At 35.0% G+C, this 19,477-nt stretch overlaps 2 protein-coding genes and 1 long non-coding RNA gene across 3 annotated transcripts; all 3 read left to right on the top strand.

Moving 5' to 3' along the window:
• The first annotated feature begins 7,209 nt into the window (after positions 1–7,209).
• mid1ip1a (MID1 interacting protein 1a) lies at positions 7,210–8,460 on the top strand. Its single transcript, XM_065251744.2, has one exon. The coding sequence runs from the start codon at positions 7,303–7,305 to the stop codon at positions 7,762–7,764; it is 462 nt and encodes a 153-aa protein (XP_065107816.1). The 5' UTR covers positions 7,210–7,302; the 3' UTR covers positions 7,765–8,460.
• A 2,078-nt stretch (positions 8,461–10,538) lies between these two features.
• Positions 10,539–16,351, top strand: LOC135733298 (cyclic AMP receptor-like protein A). Its single transcript, XM_065251729.2, has 13 exons — positions 10,539–10,712; positions 12,147–12,199; positions 12,287–12,341; positions 12,799–12,855; positions 12,937–12,997; positions 13,105–13,192; positions 13,282–13,371; positions 13,455–13,493; positions 14,376–14,454; positions 14,916–14,963; positions 15,057–15,139; positions 15,215–15,356; positions 15,701–16,351. Exons 1-13 carry the CDS (start codon positions 10,626–10,628, stop codon positions 15,875–15,877), a joined length of 1,059 nt encoding a protein of 352 aa, XP_065107801.1. The 5' UTR covers positions 10,539–10,625; the 3' UTR covers positions 15,878–16,351.
• A 926-nt stretch (positions 16,352–17,277) lies between these two features.
• On the top strand, positions 17,278–18,784 carry LOC135733308 (uncharacterized). Its single transcript, XR_010526933.2, has 3 exons — positions 17,278–17,446; positions 17,760–17,852; positions 18,170–18,784. It is a non-coding gene; the product is annotated as an uncharacterized lncRNA (long non-coding RNA).
• Positions 18,785–19,477: the final 693 nt, after the last annotated feature.

The following is a 19,477-nucleotide window of genomic DNA, read 5'->3' on the forward strand; positions in this document are numbered from 1 at the left end:
TTTGCAATATTTAAAATCAGACACTATTTTTTAAATATTTGGGGTCAACCTCTGTGACAGCTTTAAAGGGACACTTCACCCATTTGCATTAAGCTTTGTATAGTTAGAACTCCAGTCATGTTTTTGAATGGTCATGCATCATTTCCTCAGTTGCCGCTGAGACAGGAGAAATACAGATTTCAGTGTTGCACATCCTTCTTTCAATGATGTAAAAATCATCATTTTGCATCATTGAAAGAAGGAAGTGCAATGTCTTTGTTGAGGGAATGAGACTACAAACACCCCTTTTCTCTGTAAAATAGGCACCAAATTCTAAATGTATGTTACATTTCGACTACAAATATAACACTTTCAATAAAGATTAATGTTTCTACGGGTGAAATGCTCTTTTAAAGCTGAAACTTATCAAATCCTATCAGAGGTCCAGAATGTCATTGAATGCCCCTCCCCACAGAGCCCCCCCCCACATAACAAATCCCAATTTAACCCCTGTGTATTAACAGTATGTATTTATATTTAATTTAATTTGATTCATTACATTCATTTAGATCAGGTTAATTTTTTAGTGCTTCTCACAACACATTTTAAATCAAAACAACTTATCAGCAAATACATGTTTCATGTTATAATCAGCAAGTTTATCAGTCAGGGTTTCAAAGTAATGTGCATATGGGAATATTATACAGCTATAAGATAATACACTATGTGGTTAGTTAACAACTAACTAACAGCAACATTGACTGGGTTTTACCCAGATAGCACATGTACGTCTGTGAGATGTCTGGTAAAGATCTGGAGATCTGGAATACATCTGGTGTGTAAAAACATCTTATAAAGGAAAAGAGCTGCTTTACATACATTCTAAATCAAAAACGTCTTGCAGACATCTTCAATATGTCTATATGACATCTTTTAGGAGACGTCTCACAGACGTATTGCAGATGAGAAAACAATTTAAATAAGACATCTTGCAGATGTAAACGCAGACATCAAATAGACGTCTCCGAGATGTATGTGTGCTATGCTATAAGGGTCTGAATGCACTGACAGAGGGCCCCTCACAAAGCTTTGCTTAGGGCCCCCCAGCATCTAGGACCGGCACTGAACTTTCTTGTTTGTCTGTTCTTTATCATTTCTCTTCATCCTCTCTCTCCTCTTGTTCTTCACCGTCCTCCTCCTCTCCACTTGCCTCTTCCTTATTCTGTTCTACCTTGTTTCTCTTTTGCCGGATTTTTCATCTTCTTTAAGTTCACTTTTATCCTCTTGGTTTTCTTTATTACTTTCATTTCCTGCACATCCACTTCCTCACTCTTTTCCTCGCACCTTCTGATATTCATGTTCTTCTCTTGCAGACTCCCTTCTTTCACGCTCTTTCTCAGACATATTCTCACCTTCCTCACCTGTCTTATTAGCTTCCTCCTCTTCATCAGGTCTCTTATTAGCTTCAACCTTGTCAGATTTTTCTTTCTCTTCTGTCGAACAATCATTACTGCTCTCAGTTTTTTGCTCTTATACTCTGCATCTGTTTTCTTATGGATCTCTTCCACCTCCTTCTCTCATTTTCATCCCTCTCTATCTCTTCTTTACCCTCTTCATTCATTTTAATCAACTTTATCCTCACTGCGCTTACTGTCTCCTTTCTCATTATCCTTCTCTTCCTCCTCTTTGTTTCATTTTAAGTACCCTCCTCATCTTCCTCTGCTAGTTTCATAATTCGCATTTTCTTGTTCCTCATGTTTCTCTCTTTCAGCTCTTTCTTTTCTGACTTATTCTCTTCTGTTTTAACCACATCTCCACTTTGCTCTTCTTTACTTTTCTTCCTCACTCTTACTATTCTGTCCAGTATTGCAGTCTTCCTTTTCCTCTCCTGCTGACCCACTTTTCTGTTTTTCTCTCTCTTCTTCCTTTTCTGTCAGGAGACATTTGATAAGCCCCCTCGTTCCAGGTCTGCCCCTCACTCTGTGTGGGAATGAATGCTGACGTTTTTTTATTGTCACAGTGCTGTTTATCTGAGCTGGTGATTGTTTCTCTGTGTGTCACTTCTCACATCTGATCACCTCTGTTTTGACTTCTTTGGTGCATGAGGGTTTTCCTCTGTGTCATTGTTGTCCTTTTCCTGTTTGGCAATGTTTTGGATTTTACATAGTAGCTAAAAAAAGTTTATCTGTTTTTCTGTGACTTTTGTATTGTTCCTACTGGATTGTTTAACCTTGTCTGGCTTGTTCTCTAGTGGCTTGGTACTTGTCTCTTGAATTTAAACTGGACTTGACCTGGATTGGTCTCTTGTGTAACCTCTCCAAGTATCAACTCGATCTGTCACTGTCGTAGAATCTGTGCACTGAACTTTGGTACATTTCTTTACTTTTGCAATTTTGCCCCTTGAGTCAATATTAGTGCTTGGTGTTTCATTTCTTTTCTTTCTTTTTTAAGCTGACGTTCTATCAGGAGAATATTTGACCTCCACAGTTTGACTTAGCTTCATTATTTTTACTCTGAATTGATTTTTTGGATTCCACTTTACTTTGTGATGCTGTTGAAACAGAACAACATTGCTTTGCATTGGGGACCTGGCTTTTTTCATTTTGCATCACTTGCTAGTAAACACACTGACTTTGATGGATGAGAAACAAAACCTGTGAGCAGTTTAGTGGGCGGGGCCTGCTGAGGTAGAGTCTTTGTTATTAAACCCCACCCATCCGACAGAGAATGATCCTGCCATCTCATTTTCAATCTGTTCGTGTTTCTGTCAAATGTAATATTACATTACTTTATTTGGCCCTTAATTATTATTAAAAAAAAATTAATTATAGTTATGATATATTCTATACTCCTGATATAAAGTTTCCAGTTGTGAAATATTTAACATTTTCTTATTTTAAATATTTTTGTACTCAGCTTGTGTGAAATGCTGTTTTTAGCTGTTCCAACATTTTGAAATTTTTGGCATTCTAGCTGTTGGTGTAAATGTATTCATAAGAAAGAATAGTTGATACTGATCAAGAAAACTGACATTGAAATGCATGCTTCAAATAATTTTCTAAAACTTGCCTGTATTTTCAGGACTCAACGCAAATAATTTTTTATACAGTGGTTCAGGTTTTCACTTGCCCTGCCAAAATTTTCACTGGCCCCAACACAAAAATGTCAGTGTCACATATTTAAAAATAATAATTCAAAAGTCAAATATAATTATAATTATAAAATATAATCCCAACTTTTCTGCTTTACCTGTAAACTGACAGCAAATTGTGCAAAATATTGCATTGTTTCTTTCCTCGTGTTTACCCAAGTAAATGTCTGCTTCCAAGATATTAAATAATATACATTGATGAAATATATTTTAGTGACTGAGGGTGAAGCACTGGCCCGATCGGACAATCGGAAGTGACAATACTTTTTACTGGCCCGAACGTCTCTCACGCTTGCCCCGGGCCACCGGGCAGTCCTTTATGTTAAGCCCTCATTTTCATTTACAGTAAAGTTATTACTTTAGTGATTATATGGCAAGACATAATTAGATCTTGGATAAAAAAGACTGGTGTCAGGGTAAGGGATTAATATTTCAATATGACAGTATTTCCCATTCATATCTTTGTTCGGATTTTCCTATACTATGGAAGTCAATGGGGTCCACGAACGGTGAATAAATGATGACAGAGTTTTCATTTTTGGGTGAACTATCCCTTTAAGTGTCTGTCAAAGATCTGGGTTGTAGGATGTTCCCGACAAAGCAAAAGTACAGCTTGTTATTTAATGTACTTTATAATACTTTTATCTTTTCAACTCAGAGATGTGTTCTTGATCACATCATTGTTATTTTATAAACAATGCCTGGACATATTGATCATATTTTTCTTTATCAACCTTAAACGCCATTGCGTGATTTGACCACAAGAGGGCTCCGTTGAACTCATCTTTATAGAGTAAACTTTATCTATTGGTTTTCTTGGTCATACGTGTCAAATTCTTAGTGCTTTCTACCATACAACAGGTAAGTATCGTAGTTTCTAGCCTTCTATCCCTTAATTTGTCCATCATAGCAGGGGTAATATATCATGACATCAACGTGTTCCCCAAAATGAATAAGGTATAGCAGGCTAGAAATTACAGGATTTACCTGAAGTGGGGAAATAAGTCAGCAGTATAATTTGACACATTAAATAAGCTTTATTTTTTATTGAACAATGGTGGAAACAATATATGGTAGTAACATTTATTAGATTTTGTTTTCTCTGAACAGATGAACTGAAGCGGACAATGGAGCTCTCTTGTGGCCAAATCACAATTGCATTTCTCAAAAAACTGCTGTAAGGGCTACAAGAAAAATCTTACTAATACTCTAATGAAGGGAAGTGGTGATAGTGTTACTAAAATGTGTGCAAAGTATGATAATTATACAATGCTTTATACATGACAATTGCATTATATTGCAGGACACGGCTTAATATGTCTGATCTGTTTTTCATAATTATTTATGTTACCACCATGAGCTTGACATACCTGAAGGCTGACATAAAACCTCTGCTTCCTGTATCATAAAATGCCTGACATGTCTTGTTATAGGTGGATTATTTACTGCAAAAGATTCCTTACAGTCCACATCTACAAGCAGGCCCGCTGTTCTGCGCCTACTGCTTTGGATACAATCACAAAGAACATACAATGTATACCATGAATACACAGCAAGTCCCTTAAAGTTTCTGCAAAATGAATACATTAAATGAAGAAGGATTTCTATATATTAGCGGAGTAACATAAGAAATAATTGACGACAGGTCATCTAATTATTTGAAAATAATGCACAACCAAGGTCGTGCCATTACACCACGGGTGTGCATTATTTTCAAATAATTCAAAGGACTGGAGTCAATTATTCCGCTTATACCACGGTTACCACAAACATTGCTCTGGTGGCTATTTTAAGACATTTGACAGGTTAGATATGCATTTTATAGAAAAATAATCAACACCCGTGATACATTTCTCAAACGAACAGAATAAAGCAGCCAACAGGCCTGTGGTATATATAATTGCACTCAGTTAAAACAAAGATACAATTTAGTTAAATGGCTACGAATGGTCATTTTGTAACTTAAGGTTTTCAAGTAACAAATGTATAAAACAAAGCAGTGCGACAAAATCAACTGACAGTTGAGAACAACCGTGCATGTTATGACTACTGATCATATCATAAGGTGTGTGTGTGTGTGTGTTTTAACATGAATGTGGAGCTTCTTTGTGACCTTTTACTACCTGACCGTTTGACCTGTATCAGATTGTAGTGAGATCATTGAGAAGCACCAGCATCTTATAGGATGTCAGGTGTTGGTTAAGACTGTGAGTGAAACTTTCAACAATAAAGTTAAAGTTAAATGTGGACCAGCTATAAGAAAACAAGGTCATGTTTTGAAACAAAGACATTATTTAAAGCACACATTTATAATGGAGACAGAGGGCGAGAGGTTGACAGGGTGAGGTTGTGAAGGTCCTAGAACAAGGGTGGAGATGAGAGGCAGACCAGAAGAACAAGTTTCTGACTCTTCCGAGACATTCTAGTCATTCCACAAACTTCTCAGCTTCCCTTTGTATGGTTTAGGGCATGAACAATTCTTTAAACTGAAACCTTAGTTTGATCTTATCTCATCTAAACAATGTTTGATACCCTAGTTATGCTTATTAACCTGTGTGTTTGTATGTACTGTATAAATCTTGACAAATATAATACAAAAAAGGCTAATATTAAATGAGTGAATTTGAAAACGGTGTATTTGTGTGTGTAAAAGATACTTTTACAGCCATCCTGTAAACCCACATTATGGGTCGTTGGTCATTTGCACCTGAATACGGATTAGGTTTTTCTTGTGTTAATTTGTCAAACAGCAAACCTAATCCCTTCTGGGCATTCAGATTCATTCTACAGAGATATAATGGACAGTTTCAGGCACTTTAAAGGGAAAACAGAAACATGCCCCCAAAACCCATTTTAAAGAGACATCTCATGAAGTGATCATGAAAACAAGTAAAATATTTCAGGAGTTCAGACAGGTTTTTTAAGTGTGTACAAGTTGCTTTAACCATGCAAAGTACTTTATGCCTATGTGGCATTAAAATCGCTTCCAACAAATATTAGCAATATTAAATACAACATATAACATAACTTAAACATGAATTTTAATGGATGAATCTCATTTACGTTATTTAAAGGGTATTTTAAATAGGTATAATGTTATAAAAGGGTATAATGTTATTAAAGATAAAATGTAATTTAACAAGTCCCATCCACCTTCCTTTTTCACTCTCACAATCTAAACATACTGGGTTGTTTTAACCCACGGTTGGGTCAGATACTGTTTACATCTTCAAGGTTAGTTGGGATGTCCATTTTACCCATTCATGAGTTAAAAACAACCCAGCATTTTTGTTGAAATACAACATAGTCTTAGCATGCTTTATATGGTCCACACCTATTATGTGTCATTAATTTAGCCTAGCCTAAACTTTTTACTAATAGCATTCATTGTGAAATTAACCATGTTTTTGTGATAAGAGTGTAGTAATGTTTTTTTTGGTGTTTTGATTACTATTAGCAAAACCATGGTTTTACTACAGTAACCATGGTTTAATGTTGTTTACAAAACCATGGTTATTTTGTGGTCGCATGGTTTTACTATGATTTTTTTTTTTACTCTACTAGTGGTTAATTTTCGTAAGGGAATGTCATGCCTAAAAGTTATGTAGTTCAACTTTAAGTTAGTCAGTGGAAAATATATGACTACACAAAAAATGTGCTGTAATTATGCAGCTGCCAGTAACTTACTGTATAAGATAAAGACTAAAAATATTTCATGTTTATTTAACTTTGAACAAACGGTTGCCAGTAAATAACATAAATGTAAAATTTACAGTAAGTTACTGGCAGCTAAATGCCAGTAATACACAGTAATTCTGTAATTTCTACAGATTTTTTACAGTGCATTCATGCACGAGTCACGACATATTTTTTATTGATCTTATTACGTTTGTATGTAACGTAATTAATTACGAAACCAATCAACGTCTTTATGCACACTGTGCCGCTCCCTGTGTATCTATGGGCTGTGTTGAGGTTTTGTGTCTTACCACTGGAATCTGGTTGTGTCCGACCTGTATCCCAAACCGGACCGACAGGTTTCGGTCACGCCCAGTCTAAAATGGACAATATAAAAGACTAAAGGAATGTAACGCTCTAGAAGGAAGCTAAGCACACCGAGATAAGAAGAACACCTCTCCAGGTAAAGAGAGTTTAACCTCACAACAGTCAAGATGCAGATGTCCGAGCCCCTCAGCCAGAAAAACGCGCTCTTTACCGCTATGAACCGTTTCATCGGCGCGGTCAACAACATGGACGAGACGGTCATGGTGCCCAGCTTACTGAGAGATGTACCGCTGGACCAGGAGATCGAGATGCAGAAGTTAACCAACGATCCTGCCAGCTATCTGAGGGATGTCGAGGCGGACATGTACAGCTATTACAGCCAGCTCAAGTCCATCCGAAACAACATCGAGTGGGGCGTCATGCGCGCAGAGGAGCAAAGGCGCAAAGCAAAGGACACTCCTGCGCAGGAGCCCGAGCGCACCGATCCGGAGAACAACATGGACCTGGAGCAACTCCTGCAGTTCCACCTGAAAGGTTTGCATGGGGTGCTGTCCAAACTTACATGTCAAGCCAACAACCTGACCAACAGATACAAGCAGGAGATTGGCATTGCTGGATGGGGACAATGAACTGCATCGTGACTCAAACCAATTAGGATATGATGAACTATTTTGACCTAAGAGGACCTGTAGCCTATCACATTCAGGGAAGAACCTGAAGCGACTGCCAAAACACTAAAGTTACACTGTCAGGCAAACCATGATAGGAAAGTGGTTTTGTTATAGTATTGTGTATGGTGTTGATCACTGATGTGTTTTAAGGGCTGCTTCCTGTCTTAATTTTATTTGCACTGACAGTTTTAAAATCTCCGTTCAAGTGGCTGGTTGCCACACCTTACCTTGGTATTTAAACCTATTTATGTATTATGTATAATTAAATGTTTTATTTTCTTTATTGCATGAGATGAAAGTGTTGTCTTACCGTATGATGTTCCTGTACATTACAGAATACACACAAAGTGTGTTTCTGCTGGTAACGTTAGGAGCTGAGCATTTGATCATTTGTGTATGTGAACGTTCTGTAGATGAAGTTCTGTAGATGAAGAACCCACGAGAACTTCACCTGTTACTGGACTTTGAACTATCTGTCAATCATCTTCTGAATCAATGACGTGGACTGCTCTGAGAATCACTGTGTGTGTATCATGATGAGCTCCATGAGGTTCTGTCATACTGTGCTGTTAGGCATGTATGATTGATTGTTCATAGGATATGTTTTATTTTGAATTGAATTGTTTTTATAACAAAATAAACTTTTGTATTTCACTTAATCTTATTTGTGTTTTCATGTTCAACAATCTACAATCAGTATATTTACAAACTCTCCTGATCCCAAATTAGATACCTTCCTATTTAGTACTTGCAAAGTTATTAGTCCAAGATTTCTGTAGACATGAATATAAAATAATAATTATCTGTTGGTTTAGTGGTTTCTAAATTTTTTGATAGCTTTACTTTTTTATAGACATACCCCAACACAAATAACTTAAGATAATTTATTATTATCTTAATTATAAATGGCTAAGTTATAAATATAGTTTTTGTAAAAAATTGTTTTGTAAAGCTAAAACTGGGGCATTCCTGTCTACTTCCTTATTGTTAAAAATATTCTTTCACTTAAATTTTTAAGTTTAATCAACTTGAATTTACAATTCATTTAAACTTTCTTGATAATTGTGAGGAGTTGCTATAAATTATAAAAATCAAGTTGAATTAGCTTAAGTCATTTCAATTGTATTTTTTATCATTTATAGCAACTCAAGAAAGTTTTAATCGATTAAACTTAAAAATGTAAGTGTGACAAGGATTTTTTACAATGTAGGCTGAATAAGCAGTGTTGGGGGTAAGGCATTACAAGTAATGTGCATTACATAATAATATTACGTTTCTGAAGTAACGAGTAAAGTAACACATTACTTTTTAAATGTACACATTAATATTTAAGTTACTTTTTAAAAAAAGTAATGCAAGTTACTTTTCAGTTTAATTATTTTAATTTAAAATAATAATGTACTGAATTAAACTGAACGTAGTCATGTAGAATTACGCAAATTCTATGTGTGCGTGTCTAAGTGGGAAAAGTTTGAGTCAGAAACGGATGTGGCAGGCCAGAGCCTGACATTTTTGTGATGGAAATATGCAATTTCTGAATGCAGAGCTTCTCAGTCATAAAAATACCAGTAAGGCCTGAAAGAGATTAAGCCTCAGCCAAGTAAAAAAAGTAACGCAAAAGTAACTTTAAAGTAACGTAAGTATTACTTTAACCGAAAAGTAACCAAGTAACGCAATTAGTTACTTGTTTGAGGAGTAACCTAATATTGTAATGCATTACTTTTAAAAGTAACTTTCCCCAACACTGTGAATAAGTATAAATACTTATGAATAACTAAGTAAGAAACACTTTTTAACATGAAGTAAACAAGAAGGAAAACCACGAAAGAATGTTCTTATTGCATAATGTGTCATTGTTTACGATACAAAGATTCTTGTAATTTGAACCTAAACCTAAATAAATAGTTTGGCAACAAAACTGTAACATCCGGTTCCTACACATCAGGGAAAAAATGAAGTTAATCAGGTGTAAAATGATATGCTGCTGAGTAATATAATTCAGAATTAGTACACTATTGAAATGACAATAAAATTGTATAAAAAGCAGTATCATTTTCTTAATCATAAAAGAATGCAACCCAATCTCACATTGTCATTAATGCAATAAATTGCAGTAATGTCAGACGCTGCAACTTCCTGTAATTGTGGTCGTTTCTTAAAGGGATAGTTCACCCAAAAATGAAAATTCTGTCATCATTTACTCACTTTCATGTTGTTACAAACCCGCATAAATTTCTTTGTTCTGATGAACACAAAGGAAGATAATTTGATAAATGTTTGTGATCAAACCATTTGTGGACCCCATTTACTTCCATAGTATTCTCTTTCCCTACTATGGAAGTGAATGGGGTCCACAAACGGTTTGGTTACAAACATTTCTCAAAATTTCTTCCTCTGTGTTCATCAGAACAAAGAAATTTATGCAGGTTTGTAACAACATGACAGTGAGTAAATTATGACAGAATTTTTATTTTTGGGTGAACTATCCCTTTAAAAAAGCCTGGTTTATTTAAGTGAAATGAGCATTACATTCGCAAATCATAAGCATTACAACAATTAACAAATAATAAGAATAAAAGTCAACTTAATACTGTTTAATATTTTGAAATAACACACTCTCTTGATTATGTTTGCAGCCTAGAAATGCGACCTCCGGAGGCTGCAGCCTTCGGATTGAGAACGCCCTGTGAGAAACTCATTCGCGTTTCGTATTTACATCGTTTGTCCCTTTAGGCACGCCGTACATGTAAATGTGGCTGTTATGTGATCATGTGTTCAGTTAACACAGAGGCAGCATTTAGTGAAAAGAAAGAATAATAATGGAAAATGGGCACCTGGTTCAGGGTGAAAACATCAACAGCACCCGCTGTACCTTCTTCAATACAGGACCGGACGACTCACGATGTGTAAGTGTCAATGTTTTATGAAAACTACTGCAATGCTTTTTTTGTTAGCCTTCATGCTAACCAAAACATGACATCACCATTTTCAGTCATAAGGATGCTCACTGGTACTTTTCCACTAAAGAGACAAATATAGTTTGCTGTTATGTATTTGTTTGGTGAATATGTGTCATGTACGTCAAAAACGAGTCAAGGCAGAAGAAAATAAGCAGACCGTAGACTGATAATTTAATATTTACAGCTTGAGCAGCTAAATAAATTGTGACCCAGGCTAAGTTCTCATAATAATTTTTTATCAATATTTTATTACAACCATTAATTTTCTATATGATTTCAATCTTTGACATGTTCTTGCTAAGACAACATTAAAAATATATTAAGATCTTTCACAAACAGGGTCACATTTTGCCTTCTAATAATAAACATTTTGTGTAGTATTGTTTTTAAATGGTAGTATAATTCAGAGGGGGAAATAAAATACATTTGATTTTTTTTACTTAGGAAAAACCCCTTGAGAAAATACATAGAAACAGAGTTAGAAAAAAATACATCAATACAACTTTCAATACATCAACAAACACTCAAACCAACAACAATTACACAACAAAAACATAAACATTATTTCCTGAAAGTATTACACTACAAAATTGCCAAAATGACATATGATATTATATCACAATAACATTTAAAAATATAATAGATCACTAAATACAATTGTGCATTAACCCAAAGTATAATCTATAAATACTGTATACACAAATAAAGCTTCAGTATTAACATTGACTGTCAATTTCAAAATATGATGACAAAACTGATTTATATCTCTCTCTCACTCACTCTCTCACTCACACACACACACAAATAATTTAAAGAAGTTATTTAAAAAAAAGAAAGATTAAAAGTGCAAAATACTGTTAACAGTGTATTTGAATAGGGCTGGGTATCGATGCAGATGTTCCAGATCGATTCGATTTCGACTCGCAAGCTATCAAATCGATTCTCCTTTCGATTCCGATTCTCGGATAGATTTTTATGCTCGATTCGACTTAATGAATATAGTTTAAATACAAATACTATATTTATAAAAAAGGACAGTGAACATAAGTTTACAAGTGGATAATTAATAAAAAGAAATTAAGAGCAACAAACCTGTATATTAAACTCTTTTATTTTAGGTACACTTACGGTTACCCATCTCTAATTTTCAAATGTATACAATTATGTTAAATACAATACAATTTTGATGCAAGATGAAAAATGTATGGTGATAAAAGTCAGTACAGTCGCTGAGAGAGGTGTGGTTGAAATTTCAAGACATTTTAAAGATAATTATTTCTATCTTGTTAAGATAAGAAAATTTGCATAATTTAAGGCAAGACACTAGACTTTACTGTCATTTTAAGTTTATGTTAAGGATATTTGTTTACGTATTTTCAGGATGTGATTCTTAAAGTCAAAAAAGCCACAGGGACATTTTCACTGGTGGCATGGTAAGTTAACTTCTTATTGTTTGTTACCTCTTTATTGAAAAGTGACCTTAACTATTTTAAGCAAATTTTTTTCTGTTTATACTGCAGCTTTTTCATGCTCTTTGTGATATGGCTGCTGCGCCGATACAACTCTTTGGCTCAGGTACAGTGAAAAAAGAAATTGTAAATTTTATGTTCAGTTATTCATATGTTCATGTTAATCATTTATTCATATAGACCAGGGCTCCAGACTGCCACCAAATGGTGGCATTTTGCCACCAAAATTTGAGAGTGTGCCACTGAATTTTACATCCAGTCGCACATGTGCGACCAGTAAATTTGGCCTTTTTTGTGATGTGACACTGAATTTGAAAACAGCACATTGTACTTTCTGCATCTATCATTAAAGTATTTATTAGTAATACAGTGGAAATTAGTAGAAATGTGAATATTTGTTTAGCATGTTGATTTACAGTAAGTGCCCCTAAATTTTCTCGTTGCGCCCCTAAAATTTTCAGTTGGTGGCCATCGTGCTTTTCACTCCTAGTCTGGAGCCCTGTAGACAAATGTATCTTGTTCTCTTCATTACTTTTTTCATCTTTCTTTTTTCGGTTTTCTAGAAAATGGTAGTCAGTCTGACAGTAGCTGCATTTTTCGACAGTGTTGCATATGTTATGGTGAGTTGCATTAATAATTATGCAGTGCAGTTATGTAATCCTTCCTTAAGATTACAGTCTGTTCTGTTCTTTCATTTGTAGGGAGAGTCTCATCCGGAGGGTTCTCTATGTGACTTTCAGGCCTGGTGGCTCACATATTTTGGTAATAGTATTTATAACTTCATATACAATAGATATAGTACATTTTACAGTTAATATTAGGTAACAATCACTTAATTATTAATCAGTGTTTTTTGGTGGGTTTATCAGATTGGAGTGCTCTGGTCTGGGTCTGTCTTATTACTATCAATCTTTACCTGAACCTGGTGAAAGAAATTAGAACTGAACATTATGAGATGTGAGACAACACACACACACAGATGCTGATGGTCATTACAATGTATACTCACAGACACAACTTTCCTAATATCTAAATGTTTTCCCCAGACTGTACCATGTGGTGGCATGGGGGGTTCCTTTGCTCATGTCCATCCTCCCTCTTTTGGCTGGATACTATGGTCCTGCTGGAGCTTGGTGGTAAATGACCTCTGACCTTTTAATATTATGTTATGTACTGTAATCCCAGTCATCAATGCTTTGTATCTCTCTCTTTCCCGTAGTTGGATCACTGACGATCATGTTGCCTGGAGGTTTGGCATGTAAGTATACAAGTGTGTGTGGGAGTGTATGATGTGTCATCGAACGATTCCTGTGACAAACAAATGAAACTATGTTATGAGTTGCATCATATTTCAGAGAAACTCACATAACTCATACAACATGAATCTTAGGAATTTCCGTTCTCTTCCGGAGAGTTTATAGTGAATGTTTTGATGGTACATACTGATTCAAATATGAAGGTAATTGTTGGATTTGTAGTAGTACTAACAGTACTGTGCAAAAGTTTTAGGCCACCATCACCAGCGTTGTGGTCTTAGCAAAGTTTTAATGTCTATCCATATGTATTATTCACTCTTTTTATTAAGATACAAACAGAAAATACAGGAAATATATACACAAATTTAAAGACAAAACAATTTTCAGGACTAAATGTCTTCTTCAGGCATCAGTCAGTATTTAGTGTGAACTCTCTTGACACGAAACACATCTTGAGCTTTTTTGAGGAGACTGAAGTCCCTGAATTCATTCAATTAGAATTAGAAATTAGGATTTAATTGCTCAAGTCGAAGGGGATCTTACCCTAAATACTTGACACTTCAGCTTATACTGTTTTTAATGTAACATACAGATTTCCTGTATTGTCTGGTTGTATTATAATAAAGAGACTGAGAAATAATTATATATGATCACTATACATTTGCAAAAACAACACATCTAATGGTAGCATGGTGGTCTAAGACTTTTGCACAGTACATAACACACTTTTGACAGATTTATGTGTGTTATAAGTTGAACCAAAGGAACAGGTTTTGAAAGATTGCAATAGAAACTTGCATATGCAAAACATTTAATAATAAAGTGATATTTCTGTGCCTGATTCCAAAACCTTTATTTATAAATGTATCCATTTTTGTTTGCAGATGGTACATCCCTCTGTTTGTCCTGATTTTCCTCATGATCTGCTGTTATGCTCGAATCATCTGTGTGGCCAATGAGAGGGTAAGTAAATCAGACATACATCTGATAAAAAACTGCAATAATCTCAAAACTTCCTGAAGCTGACCTTAAACAAAGCTCTTGTCTGTTTATCTCTTTCTCGTCCGTGTTCTCATTCACACGGACGTAACACGATAAGCTAAAGGCAACATTCCTAAACATAAGCATGATATGCAGTTTAGGAAGACACTGATTTACATGATAAATTCTTTAATGTACGTGCATGTGCACACACCTGTAAACACATGCACCTCTTCTTGTGTTGTTGACTGCGTTAAACATACTTTTGGTGGTATGTTTATCATTGTACATTAAAATATGACAGGAGCCCATGATGAGTGGATGGAATTTGTGATTTTGGGTGTAAGATCGGTGCCACTTAGATAAGCATTACATTGTAAAGTCATCTTAAGAGAACAAATGCATGCTCAGATTTGTATAAAGTTCTGAACTGTGCATTTCAGATGCGTTCCTGGATAGGCACCTTTAACCCGGAAAGAGAGAGGAGGAAGGTAAGTGTTTGTGTGAGATTGTGCATGTGTTGATGAACACGGATGTAACATAAATACTTTAAATACATTCTGTGTTAATACTTCCTCCTGCAGATATGTCTAGCTGAAGAGATCAGGCCATTAAAGTGGTATCCCTCTGTCTATCTGCTTGTATCTATCTTCCCCCTTATAAATAGGTAACTGCTTTTTCTAGTCAATTCTTATCCATGCATCTTTGGATGTGCATCTGATCTTTGTGTGTATTTTTCCAGACTTCATAATGCTGCTTACCCAGGAGACCCTGTGTTTTCTTTGACTTTACTGCATGTGCTCAGTGCACCCTTACATGGGCTTGCCAATGCTCTCGTTTTCGGTAGGGACACCTGGAGTCAACTAAGTACAACGGGAATTAAGGTACGGTTCACTTATCTCATGCATTTCAATCTGATGCATTTCAGCAAGCTACAATTTAATTGTCTGTGTTTTGCAATTACTGGTAGTTGTATATGAAGAACTCAGTTGCAATTGAGATTTGTTGACATGTTATGTTGTAAATGAGCATTTTTATCAGACTCCTAATTAATTCTGTCAACAAACCAGTATTACTAAAAGGGCTGAGATTAAGCGGTTTTGAAGCGAAAGTATTTGATGAATGTATAATACGTGCCATCAAATACATCTCATTTTTGAGGAAGGTGGTGTTTAGCTACTTTTGCATCTGAGGTCCTCATATGTTTTCCTCATATGTGTTTATTAAGATGGCGATCCAGTCTCGGCTGTGTGACAGCACAAGAATTGGAGAGTACCATCCAGCGAGTGTAAGATATACACATGACCTCGAGACACTCTCTGCTTCTGATGATGAGGACAGCAATGTCCTCTTTTACAGCCCGGATATGATTCTGAAAGACAGGGGACCCTGGGAGAATGTTTAGGAAGTGGTTTGTCTTTATATGTACAGTATGTGTGTATAGTATGTGTATACAGTATATACACTCCTTGCCTTTAAATAATTTCATTTAGTGTTCAAATAGTGTTTATGTCGACACTTTATTTTAAGTGTGTATTACTACAGTTTAAAAACGGGAAGAAGGTGATAAAACTACTGTTTATCTATGCCTTCAATGACAAGATGTTTTTGTCCTTAAGTGACAGTAAGTTATTTGTATTGTATTAATGCTGAGCTTTTAAAACAAGCTGTCTACCACCTCACAATGAAATGCCTTGTATATAAGACTTGCTTTTTTATATTGTTCAACTGCATATTTCAGAATCGATATTCATTCAGAGATTTTCCGTGTTGTCATGATATTTGTGCATGTTTTATTATTATATTTATGAAAATGTTGCTATATTTTTGTATTGGTTGCAGATTCAACACATTTTAAATAAAAATGTAATAACCTGTATTTTGTGTTTCTGTGAGTCTGTGAAAAAGAGCAAGCACTATAACGATGAACTTCAGATTTAGTGTTACATGTTGATTTATGATCCTACTTGTGAAAAATTACTGGTTTCTACATAAAATCATCCTACAGAACATTCTGTAAAATATAACTTTGATATGTTTAATAGAAGGAATCTGTATTAAATTCAAATGAATTTTTATTAAATTTTTATTAAAAAATAAAATTAATTAGAGTTAAATCAGTGATTAAAATCAAACTTTAATGCTCGCTATATCATAATTAGATTTTGAGACTTTAGTCGAGTTTTCACCTGCAGGGTCACATTTATGATTGAAAATGTTTATCGTATTAACTGCTTCACAAGAGAGTTATAAAAAAAGATTTAAATCTGTGTTAAAAACTTCGTTTGAACTGGCAGGGGCATTCTCGACAGACTTTTGCTGAATTTAACAAATGCTGCAGTTGCATAAGGCCACATATATTGCAACCTAGTGGAGAAGCGTGAACACTGTTATGACAAAAATAATTCTTACTGTGTTTCTGATTGGCGGTTGTGGGTTATGTCATCAAACGCATTTAACAGAGATTGGTGGATAGCTAATCAGCTCTGATAAGTGCGCCAATCGTTGACGAGTGCGATGAGAAACGCGACTTAAAGCATACGTAATGCAATCTCATAACAGCAGCATCTGAGTTGTGGCTAGAAGGAACTACGGCAAAATCTCGTGAAATCTCGCCAGATAAGCGCTGTTTTATCTTACTCCTAGCCCAAAACCTAACCCTAAACCCAACATTTCACGTGATTTAGGTCGTAGCTTTATCCTATCTTGTAAGAACCGATGATTTCATTACAATCCTACCCCAAACCTAATTCTCAATGTACCAACATCTCGCGAGATTTGTGTGTAGCTGTATCCCTTCTAGCCAGAACCCAGCAGCTGTTGTTGTCAGGGCGCTTCCGTGTACAGACCTTACAACACATCAGCATTATTTTCAACCTGCAGACAAGTGATTTTTAAGGCCAATCCACCAGTTGTCTACAGGGACTGTAGAAACTGTACATTTTGTACGCCATGGTATGACTTTTGATAAAAGGTAAGACACCATAGGACTCGTTACTTCCTGTTTACAAGATCAAATGTAAAAGACGGTGTCCCATATTATAAATATTATGTAACAAGTATAATACTTTTATTTACACTATTGTCTATTATAGTCGGTAAACTTTTGTGAAATTCCGTATAGTTTGGTTTTCCTTATGTCTCATACTGTCTTACTAGTACTGTAAAGCTGATTTGCAAATATGTAAAATTGTGGAAAACGCTATGGAAATAAATAAACGAATGAACATTTTAATGTAAATCAATTTATTGACTCTGTATGACTCTACAATGTTGTCACCCTACAGCCGGTGCCTACGTGGTGCGCAAAATCAGCGCAGCCCTTAGACAGGGAGAGCAGAATGAACAACCTGTGCTCACACCATGTGAACTGGCTAAAAGTAAGTTGTTTTTACCATATAACATCATTATACCACTCACACTCTTACAGCTATAACAAGGTCTTCATCATGTAAAATTAACAAGTGCACTTTCTTATCAGTTCAATCACTTAAGACATAATGTGATAAATTATTTTATTGTACAGTATGAGTTTTAAGGATTGCCTCAGGACTTAAGTAGCCTATCTGAAAGAATACAAGGTGTTTATTACCATTTAACCTCAGAGGAATGAGTCAAAGTACTTTGTTGATTATGGAATGTGCAGATAGCGTATAAAATGTCAGTAATGTTGTCTGACATGTTTATGTGATCTTAGGTAAAAAGAAGCTCTATGCAGGGGATGCAGCATTAATGTCAGCTCCAGAGCCTGAGGGTGCTGCTGGCTCAACTGCACCGGCAATGACAGCTATACAGAAATGTGGTTCCTGAGGTTAAAGGCCATGCAGAAGCAAATCTGAAACAGGTGTCATCACTGCTGATAAAACTCTGCATCCCTGCTAACAAGCACGTTATATGAGGCTGATGTTTCAAAAGGGCTTTTTGAAATGCTTAAGCAGCAAGACCTAATAAACCCTAATCATTAGAAAAAACATTGAACATCATCAAACAATTGGTATAAGCTGCACCCACATCAGGGATTTTATACGTGCCTAAGCAGAATGTGAGACAGAATTCTGAAACCTAACCAGTTTTGCTCTGCATGGCTTTTTGATTTTAGGGGGCCAATCTGTTTCTGCTCAACTGCAGTATGTGAAGGTCTGTTCATCAACCTCTGTTTTAGTGGCGGTTCAGATCTGATGTTTACCTGCAGCTGTTTTATTTATTATCTCCATTTGTTTAACTAACTGCATATAAATGAAACAAAACAAAAAATTACTTTATATAACCTTATGTAATGACCAATGCAACCAATAAAATTGTGAAACACCAATCATTTTGTTTCTTGTGTTCCTCTGATTCTTATTTAGATTCTTATTCTTGCTTAGTAGCTTGTCAAAGCTGTAACTTATTATATTATAGCTGTAACTATATTATATTATATTATATTATATTATATTATATTATATTATATTATATTATATTATATTATATTATATTATATTATATATTATTTCCCATACTGTACAAATCCCTTGTTTCAGTATAGGTCTTCTCAATGTAAGGTACAATAATTTATTATTTAGAATATTCTGTGCTCAAAGCCTCTCTCCCTTATAATATTAAATTTGGATTGACCAATTATCCCAAAGAAAAAAAAATGCTTTTACTTAATTCATTTATATTTGACTTTTTACCAAATTTCATATTCATAATTATACGTTTACAAACGAGAAACCTAATTTTATGATTTTGTAGTCTGAGATAAGGCTCTGCATGAGCAGTATTAAAAATTCTGTTAATAAGAAATATTTAAATACCCGAAACTTATGTGAACTTTACAATGTTTTTATTTGATATTTAATTTAATTGGCCTCTATTTTATTCATCCACCTGCTTTCATTTTTCCTTCTTATCTTATGTGATTTATTTTCTATTGTACTGTGTACATAATAATGTAATTGTTTAATATTAGTATATGTACAAATGTGTATGTTTTTGTTATTTTAATGAAAAAGTAGGTCTT

This window comes from Paramisgurnus dabryanus, chromosome 15 (assembly GCF_030506205.2).
Source record: "Paramisgurnus dabryanus chromosome 15, PD_genome_1.1, whole genome shotgun sequence".
NCBI lineage: Eukaryota > Metazoa > Chordata > Actinopteri > Cypriniformes > Cobitidae > Paramisgurnus > Paramisgurnus dabryanus.